This window comes from Vulpes lagopus, chromosome 21 (assembly GCF_018345385.1).
Source record: "Vulpes lagopus strain Blue_001 chromosome 21, ASM1834538v1, whole genome shotgun sequence".
Classification (NCBI taxonomy): domain Eukaryota; kingdom Metazoa; phylum Chordata; class Mammalia; order Carnivora; family Canidae; genus Vulpes; species Vulpes lagopus.
Window position 1 is genome coordinate 5,861,950 of NC_054844.1, and position 9,904 is coordinate 5,871,853.

The window sequence follows — 9,904 nt, forward strand, 5'->3', positions numbered from 1 at the left end:
GTTGGCCATGTCTATGTCTTCCTCTGTGAGATTTCTCTTCATCTTTTGCCCATTTCATGATTGGATTGTTTGTTTCTTTGGTGTTGAGTTTAATAAGTTCTTTACAGATCTTGGAAACTAGCCCTTTATCTGGTACGTCATTTGCAAATATCTTCTCCCATTCTGTAGGTTGTCTTTTAGTTTTGTTGACTGTATCCTTTGCTGTGCAAAAGCTTCTTTTCTTGATGAAGTCCCAATAGTTCATTTTTGCTTTTGTTTCTTTTGCCTTTGTGGATGTATCTTGCAAGAAGTTACTGTGGCTGAGTTCAAAAAGGGTGTTGCCTGTGTTCTCCTCTAGGATTTTGTCTGGTTTTGGAATTAAGGTGATGCTGGCCTCATAGAACGAATTTGGAAGTACTCCATCTCTTTCTATCTTTCCAAACAGCTTTAGTAGAATAGGTATGGTTTCTTCTTTAAATGTTTGATAGAATTCCCCTGGGAAGCCATCTGGCCCTGGACTTTTGTGTCTTGGGAGGTTTTTGATGACCTCTTCAATTTCCTCCCTGGTTATTGGCCTGTTCAGGTTTTCTATTTCTTCCTGTTCCAGTTTGGTAGTTTGTGGCTTTCCAGGAATGCGTCCATTTCTTCTAGATTGCCTAATTTATTGGCGTATAGCTGTTCATAATATGTTTTTAAAATCGTTTGTATTTCCTTGGTGTTGGTAGTGATCTCTCCTTTCTCATTCATGATTTTATTAATTTGAGTCTTCTCTCTCTTCTTTTTAATAAGGCTGGCTAATGGTTTATCTATCTTATTAATTCTTTCAAAGAACCAAACTCCTGGTTTTGTTGATCTGTTCCACAGTTCTTCTGGTCTCGATTTCATTGAGTTCTGCTCAAATCTTAATTAACTCTCTTCTGCTGGGTGTAGGGTCCATCTGCTGTTTTTTTTTTCTCTAGCTCCTTTATGTGTAAGGTTAGCTTTTGTATTTGAGTTCTTTCCAGTTTTTGAATGGATGCTTGTATTGCGATGTATTTCCCCCTTAGGACTGCTTTTGCTGCATCCCAAAGATTTTGAATGGTTGTATCTTCATTCTCATTAGTTTCCAGGAATCTTTTTAATTCTTCCTTAATTTCCTGGTTGACCTTTTCATCTTTTATCAGGATGGTCCTTAACCTCCACGTGTTTGAGGTCCTTCCAAACTTCTTGTTGTGATTTAGTTCTAATTTCAAGGCATTATGGTCTGAGAATATGCAGGGGACGATCCCGATCTTTTGGTATCGGTTCAGACCCGATTTGTGACCCAGTATGTGGTCTATTCTGGAGAAAGTTCCATGTGCACTTGAGAAGAATGTGTATTCAGTTGAGTTTGGATGTAAAGTTCTGTAGATATCTGTGAAATCCATCTGGTCCAGTGTATCATTTAAAGCTCTCATTTCTTTGGAGATGTTGTGCTTAGAAGACCTATCGAGTATAGAAAGAGCTACATTGAAGTCACCAAGTATAAGTGTATTATTATCTAAGTATTTCTTCACTTTGTTATTAATTGATTTAAATATTTGGGAGCTCCCACATTCGGGGCATATATATTGAGGATTGTTAAGTCCTCTTGTTGGATAGATCCTTTAAGTATGATATAGTGTCCCTCTTCGTCTCTCACTACAGTCTTTGGGGTAAATTTTAGTTTATCTGATATGAGGATGGCTACCCCTGCTTTCTTTTGAGGACCATTTGAATGGTAAATGGTTCTCCAACCTTTTATTTTCAGGCTGTAGGTGTCCTTCTGTCTAAAATGAGTCTCTTGTAGGGATCCCTGGGTGGCGCAGCAGTTTGGCGCCTGCCTTTGGCCCGGGGCGCGATCCTGGAGACCCGGGATCGAGTCCCACGTCAGGCTCCCGGTGCATGGAGCCTGCTTCTCCCTCTGCCTGTGTCTCTGCCTCTCTCTCTCTCTCTCTGTGACTATCATAAATAAATAAAAAATTTAAAAAATAAAAATATAAAATGAGTCTCTTGTAGACAGCAAATAGATGGGTCTTGCTTTTTTATCCAGTCTGAAACCCTGCGCCTTTTGATGGGGTCATTAAGCCCGTTCACGTTCAGAGTTACTATTGACAGATATGAATTTAGTGTCATCATGATATCTATTCAGTCCTTGTTTTTGTGGATTGTTCCACTGAACTTCTTCTTAAAGGGGAATTTTAAGAGTCCCCCTTAAAATTTCTTGCAGAGCTGGTTTGGAGGTCACATATTCTTTCAGTTCCTGCCTGTCTTGGAAGCTCTTTATCTCTCCTTCCATTTTGAATGAGAGCCTTGCTGGATAAAGTATTCTTGGTTGCATGTTCTTCTCATTTAGGACCCTGAATATATCCTGCCAGCCCTTTCTGGCCTGCCAGGTCTCTGTGGAGAGGTCTGCTGTTACCCTAATACTCCTCCCCATGAAAGTCAGGGATTTCTTGTCTCTTGCTGCTTTAAGGATCTTCTCTTTATCTTTGGAATTTGCAAGCTTCACTATTAGATGTCAAGGTGTTGAACGGTTTTTATTGATTTTAGGGGGGGATCTATTTCCTGGATCTGAATGCCTGCTTCCCTTCCCAGATTAGGAAAGTTTTCCTATGATTTGTTCAAATACATATTCTGGCCCTCTGGCCCTTTCGGCGCCCTCGGGAACCCCAATTAAACGTAGGTTTTTCTTCCTCAGGCTGTCATTTATTTCCCTTAATCTATCCTCATGATCTTTTAATTGTTTGTCTCTTTTTTCCTCAGTTTCCCTCTTTGCCATCAACTTGTCTTCTATGTCACTCACTCGTTCTTCCACCTCGTTAACCCTCATTGTTAGGACTTCTAGTTTGGATTGCATCTCATTCAATTGATTTTTAATTTCTGCCTGATTGGATCTAAATTCTGCAGTCATGAAGTCTCTTGAGTCCTTTATGCTTTTTTCTAGAACCACCAGGAGCTGTATAATAGTGCTTCTGAATTGGCTTTCTGACATTGAATTGTAATCCAGATTTTGTAACTCTGTGGGAGAGAGGACTGTTTCTGATTCTTTCTTTTGAGGTGAGGTTTTCCTTCTAGTCATTTTGCTCAGTGTAGAGTGGCCAAAAACAAGTTGTATTGGGAAAAGGAGAAAGAGAGAGAGAGAGAAGGTAAGAAAAGAGAAAAAGAAAAAAGAAAAAAGGAAGAAAAAAAGAGAAGAAAAAGAAAGAAAGGTGAAAAAAAAAAAGGCGGTGGGGGAAGCAAACAGGAATCAAAAAGAAAAAAAAAAACACGGGGCAGTATCTTCTGATTCTGTATACTTTAAGTCCCTTGACTTCCCCTGGAACTTTTCCGTCTAGCTGGTCTTCTGGGGGAGGGGCCTGTTGTGCTGATTTTCAGGTGTTAGCACTTGGGGGACCTGCTCTGCCCCCTGCCTGGTGCAGGGTTCAGTGGGGGTTGTTTACCCCCTGAGGCCCGGGGAGGAACAACCCCAGTAGTGGCTGGCTCTGGAGCCCTGGATTCAGCTCCCGCAGTAACTACGGAATTCTCAGCCTGCATGGCCTGGAGGCTCTGGGGCGGGGCCGCTGATCTGCTCAGCTCAGGGCAGGAGTGTCCTTGCGGTCCTGGGCCCTCCTGGCCTCTGCCTGTGGGGGGGTGGGGGGGCGGGGAGGCTGGATCCTGGGCTGTGTCCCGGCGCCCTGTGCTACGGGGCCTGCGCTGTTGGATTCGCGCTCCCGCCCCGCAGCCCCCTCCGCGGAGCCGCCCGAGCCCCTCGGAGCTGCTCCCGGAGCCGTGCATCCCCCTCCGCACGAAGCCTCTTCCTCTGCCGGAGCTGCCTCCGAGCTGCTCCCGGCCGCGCAGCCCCCTCCGCGCGGAGCCGCCACCCGAGCCCCCCCCCGAGCTGCTCCGGGTCCCGCCGTGCGCGCTGCAGCCCTTAGGGAGCTTGGCGCACTCTCTTGGGCGCGCAGGTGCCTGTTAGTGTCCCCGGGAGCCTGAGGGCATCCCCGCCCTCCTGGGTCCTGCTCTAACTCCCTGTGGGTGCCTTTCCGCCCGGGAAGGTTGGTGCAGCTCCTGCTTCTCCGGGTCGGGGCTCTCCTGTCCTGGGGGCACTCGCCCCGGCCTTAGCCCGGCTCCTCCCGGGGCCCCTCACCCTGGAGGCCTTTTGTTTCTTTATTCCCGCCCCCCCCCCCCCCCCCATCTTCCTACCTTGATAGAAGCACGAACTCTTCTCACTGTAGCATTCCAGCTGGTCTGTCTTTAAATCTCAGGCCGAATTCGTAGATTTTCAGGATGATTTGAAGGTTATCTAGGTAATTTGTTGGGGACAGGTGACTTGGGGACCCTGCTCTTCCGCCATCTTGCTCCTCCTCCGGTTATTTTCTTAAAGACAAAACAAAACAAACAAAACAGAGAAATCAGTGAATGCCTGCCTCTACAGCAGCTTTTCCCCTGGTGCATCCTGCAGGTTAGCTTGAGTATTAGGTCTGGAGACCCTTACCATATGTGTCGTATTTATTCCTTTTTCTAGGTGGGTGGCACGACTCTTCGAAATGAGTCCATTTGAACCCTGGACAACAAGGGATAAAGTGGAGCGGGTGAGTATGTGTGATGAACATCTGCCTGGGCAGGTACCTACGGAGATGGATAAGTCAGAATTGATTTTGTTTGCTGGCTTAGGTTATTTTCATGATCTTGTCTATTATCCTTCTATATGAGGCAAGCCCTGAGGCTTGGGCCCTGAAACGTACCCCACCTCCTACTCCAGCTCTGGGGGTGTTCCCCAGCTTCTCTCAGACTTCACCTGTTTTCCTTCTCTGCTGGATCATTCCCAGCAGCACACAGACATGCCCTCAGGGCTCTAGTTTTTCAAAAACAAAACCCTTTCTTCTCTCTTGTCTCTTCCAGCTACCATCCTGTTTGTCTGTGTCCATTTGGGTCATAACTCTTCAGAAGAGCTGTCTATTCCTTTTTTTTTTTTTAATATTTTATTTATTTATCCATGAGATAGAGTGAGAGAGAGAGAGAGAGAGGCAGAGACACAGGCAGAGGGAGAAGCAGGCTCCCTGCAGGGATCCCAATGCGGGTCTCCAGGATCATGCCCTGGGCTGAAGGCGGTGCTAAACCACTGAGCCACCCAGGCTGCCCAAGAGCTGTCTATTCCTGCTCTTAACCGTTGCTTCCCTCAGTCTTTCTCACCTACTCTGTTCAGGCTTTTCCACCTGTTTCTCCCCACAAACTGCTCTTTTTCAGACTATCTACGATCACCACTTCTCTCCATGAACCCTCACTTGCCAGTTTGTTCTCTGGCTGTCCCCATATTCCCTTGCTCTTCCTTGTCTCACTTGACCCTGCCTTTTGGTTTCCCTTCCTGGTTTACCCTCCTCTCCCTGAGGGGACCCAGCCCTTAGCCTTTTATGTATCTCTGCTCATTCTCTGAATGACCCTCCCCATGTTCCATGCCCCAGCTGCTGCTTGCAAGCTCATGGCTGCATTTTTGTCTCCAGCCTTGAACTGTCCCCCACCCTCCCCAGCTGCAGTCCCTTACATCTATTTGGGTCTCACACAGTTTTCTGAAACTTATAGATCTCCATAAATAGAACTACAAGCCTACATCTCTCCTGGGCTGTCTCGTCTTAATTAATGAGATCATTGTTCTCTCTGTTGCTCAAGCCAAAAATCTAGGAATTCTCCCTCAATTTGTTCCTTTCTCTTACCAGTCTAAACCAGTAGTGTCCAGTATAACTTCCTGCAGTGATGGAAAGTTCTGTAATCTGCAGTGTTCAAAACAAAGCAACTAGCAACATGACTAGCAGAAATAAGACTTGAAGTTTATTTAATTTTAATTAAATTTCAGTAGAAAATTACCATATTGGGCTAGTGGCTACTATATTGGGCAGCATAGCTGTGGACCATCAGCCAGTATTATTCAGGCAACCCTCAAAATATATGCCAGATCTTACTACTCTTGCCTCTCCAGGCCCCCCCTTTTTTTCAAGTTTTTATTCTAAAAATGTAGTTAATAGTATTAGACATTTTTGGCTTAAAGAAAGATCTCCACTCTGCCCACCTTAATCTAAGTAGGTCAATTATTCCTTTCTCATTCTGTGATCAGTCTCGGGCTGCCTCTCTTGTCTCTCTAGAGAGTTGTGTTAGGTTCCAGAGCTCTGGTTCTGTCTGTCTTGCTGTCTCCCACACTGCATGTAGAAGTGTTTTGAGGAAGGATACAAAGTAAACTAAAAATATCATCTCTACCTTTGAAGATCTATTGACCTTTTCTCAACAGAAACAGCCAAATTATCCTCTAAAAATTAAAATATAGAGGAGATGGGACAGTAGTCCTCAGGGAACAAATGTGAATGGGCAGGTGTTATCCTCCCCTCTGACAGGCCATGTCTGGAAAGCTGAGACTTTTTTCAAGATATCCTTGTTACATTCATGAAAGATTAGATAGGAAGACTGACTCGGAACACTTGAATGTATTTTATGTGAATGTGCCTCTTACATTGATAATGGAGCAGGCGTTGATATATTAGGCTGAATGGGCTTTGCATTTGGAGGCTGCCTCACAGCCCTCTGGTAAAAATTGTAGACTTTGTCAGGTGGGGAGGATGAAGGAGCGTGCAGCCATATATGCAAGTTGATTCTCTTCATTTGCTTGTGGGTGGTCTGGGATCGTGGACGTCTCCAGCTCATTCTCTACAAACAAGATGGGTTTGGTGTTTTAGATCTCTGCTGAGCATCAGGCAACCAAGTGAAGTACAGTAGGAGCACAAAGGTTAATAGATTATCTCTTAATGAACAAGGAACCAATGCTAATTATCGCCTTAATTCAACAGTGCAAATGGAAACAGAAAGCCCATACACAGGGGAGAATTAGGGAAGGGACTGGTTCTGCATTAGCCCCTACTTTATTTTCTTCCTGGACATCCCATGAAGCTACCCTGACAGTGATGACTGGTGCTTCTCCATTGCAAATTGATTTCTGTTTCAATCTGGAGCCAGTGTTCTATGTTTGTGGGTAGTGCTGGGGACCTTTGTGCTGATATTTGATGGCCTTGCCTTTTTCCTTCCCTGAAACTCTTTTTTTCCTGTGGTCTACTTTTGGTGAGGTCCAGGAATCAAAACCAGCTACCTGTCCTTTGGAGACAAGTCTCGGTAATAGGACTTAGGGCCACTTAAGTATTTCAGGGTTTGGTGAGGTAGTGCTTTGTGCTCTTGGTCAGTTCTCAGAGTTCCATGGTTCTGTGTATCCACAGCTTCACATCACAGACATGATATTGCCTCACCTGCCAGGCTTGGAAGACCTGGGAATTCAGGCCTCACCCCTGGAGCTCAAGGCCATTGAGGTACTGCGGCGCCACCGTACTTACCGCTGGCTGTTGTCCGAAATTGAAGACGTGAAGCCGGCCAAGACTGTCAACTTTTAGCTGCCCCTGTGATGCCCTGGGGTTTCGGTGGTCAGGTTGCCTGGCTGGTGACTAGCCCACTTTCTTCAGGGAATCCTGTATATAATGAATAAGATCCCTCTATTAAAGCATCTGAGGATAAATTTTGCTGCAACTTTCTGTCTTCATTTGTAAAATGAGAAATTTAGTCATTTAGAATTTGAACATAATTTCTTTAAATATGTATTTAATAATGACATATATATTATTTATTTTCTGAAATTTTGAGGGATTTGAATTTCCCTTTCTCAGGCTTTTCCTGGCATGTTTTGGAAGACACAGACCTTTTTAATATCAAAATATTGTGATGATCCCCCGGTGATGTATGATTGTCAACTAATATCCATTAGTTGAGAAAATATATAGTGTTGCATAACTAATCTACACGTACTCACATTTAAGGTATTTTAAAAAAATTTATCTTAATGACATCTGCCTACACTTAAGAAAATAGTCCATACAGGTAAAAACATCATCTGTATCTATGAGTTCTCAAACTACTTGCAGTAATTCCACAGACCTCTGCTTGTGTCTGAACTCCCCAAGGCCTTTGCCCTGCTGCCATTTGGACAATGAAGAGATGATTTCAGATCCGTGGTTGTGGATGGATCATCTCCGGTGCAGAGGCAGTGCCACAGCCTCTCTTCAGTGATGCCAATGCTTAGGAATTAGAACTTTTTATATAAATTGTTAACATCACAGCCAAGATCCACATGAACAGGTGGTGTAGTGTAGGCAAATCCCTCAGTGCCGTATGATTAAGAACTCATGTAATTTCTGGTGAGGCTGACACGCTGCCATTTTAGGTGACCCAGGGTTGGTCACTGCATTCCACTGCAGTGCAGCCACTTGATCTGTAGGATGGGAATGTCCTCAAAAAACCTGTTCAGTTATGGTTATGTCCACCACATCCTCACAGAGTAAGGTGCATGAACATTGAGGATGAGTTCTCCCTACCTGCCCTGTCTGCATGCTCCAGTCTTTTGCCCCTATATGGACAGAAGTGTGCTATTCAGGTGTGGTCATGGACCACCTGGGAGCTTGTCAGAAATGCAGAGTGCTAGGGGCACCTAAGTGGCTCAGTCAGGCCTCCGACTCTTGATTTCAGCTCAGGTCATGATCTCAGGCTTCAGGATCTAGCTGCATCGCAAGGCTCTATGCTCAGCGGGGAGTCCTCTTGTCCTTCTCTCTTTCCCCCTCACCCTGCTCATGAAAGAAAGAAAAAAAAGAAAAAGAAAGAAAGAAAGAAAGAAAGAAAGAAAGAAAGAAGAAAGAAGAGAAAGAAAGAGAAAAGAAAGAAAAAAGAGAGAGAGAAAGAAGAGAAAGAAAAGAAAGAAGGAGGGAGGGAGGAAGGAAGGAAGGAAGAAAAGAAAGAAAGAAAGAGAAAGAAAAGAAAAGAAAGAAAAAAAAAAAGAAAAGAAAAGAAATGGGGAATGCCAGGCCCTGCCTGTTGGATCAGGATCTGCATTTTAGAAAGGTCCCTGGAAGTTGTGTATGTAAATTAGTGGAAAAGCACCAATGTGCAGGAATGCTGCGTCCAGGTAGGGCCGTTCCCGGGACACAAGTGGCTGAGGCCTACCCAGACCTATTAAACAGAATGTCTAGAAAAAAGACTTAGTGATTTTATTTTTATTAAACATGCCAATTTATTCTTCTGCACACTAAGATGTGAGAATCATGCTCTAGGGAAAAGAGCCCAATTCCAGCTTCACTTTTTGTCTTTAGCTAAGATAACTTGTTAATTTTGGATGACACCCTGGTTGGTGACAAGCCAGCCGATAGGCACACATGGGTAGGTGTGATCTGAAAAGAAATGATAATTTTATAATGTACAGCATCTCCTCTTACAGAATCTACATGTTCTAGCAGTGCTGTTTCTTATTTGTATCATAACTCATGGTGCCACATACTTTCTCTAAAATGATGATTCAGTCAGGGTAGTGTTTCTTTTCCTGTCATGGCCAGTGCCTCCTTTTATATTTCCTAATGCATCCTTTGTTATCCTGATACGAAAGTCAGAGCTACTTTAATCTAACATATAATCAAAATACAATGTCCTATTCAATACCAACAAGAAATGAAAGTAGTACATAATAAAACAACATGGACTCCATTGTATCGAAGTGTGGACAGCCATACTGAAAACATAATGAAGTTTTCAATTGCTCACTTCAGCTGGGCAGTCACAACGGGCAAAAATGTAGACTGGCCTGACATTGCAGGGGAGGAGTTGTACTGGTCACTGAAATAGGTGAGCACTGTCACTGTTCATTGTACCAGCTTCTGTATTTAGTGAACAACTTCTTGTAAAGTTCAGAACAAAGGAAAATGTGATCCTTTCCAGGTTCATAGTACTTGCATTCTTAGGAAATGCAGCATTAGGGGTGCCTGGGTGGCTCAGTTTGTGAAGTGTCTGCCTTGGTCTAGGTAATGATCCTAGGGTCCTGGGATCGAGCCCCACCTCAGGCTCCTTGCTCAGCAGAGAGTCTGTTTCTCCCTCTGCC

General features: G+C 44.4%; 1 protein-coding gene across 1 annotated transcript in view; it reads left to right on the forward strand.

Annotated features, from left to right (window-relative positions):
• The window catches only part of NDUFA9 (NADH:ubiquinone oxidoreductase subunit A9), a 44,482-nt gene extending 36,978 nt beyond the window's left edge, over positions 1 to 7,504 (forward strand). The window contains exons 10-11 of the mRNA XM_041736373.1: positions 4,484 to 4,550; positions 7,212 to 7,504. Coding sequence (XP_041592307.1) covers positions 4,484 to 4,550; positions 7,212 to 7,382 — 238 coding nt within the window. The 3' untranslated portion in view covers positions 7,383 to 7,504. The remainder of the gene's footprint in view (positions 1 to 4,483; positions 4,551 to 7,211) is intronic.
• Positions 7,505 to 9,904: the final 2,400 nt, after the last annotated feature.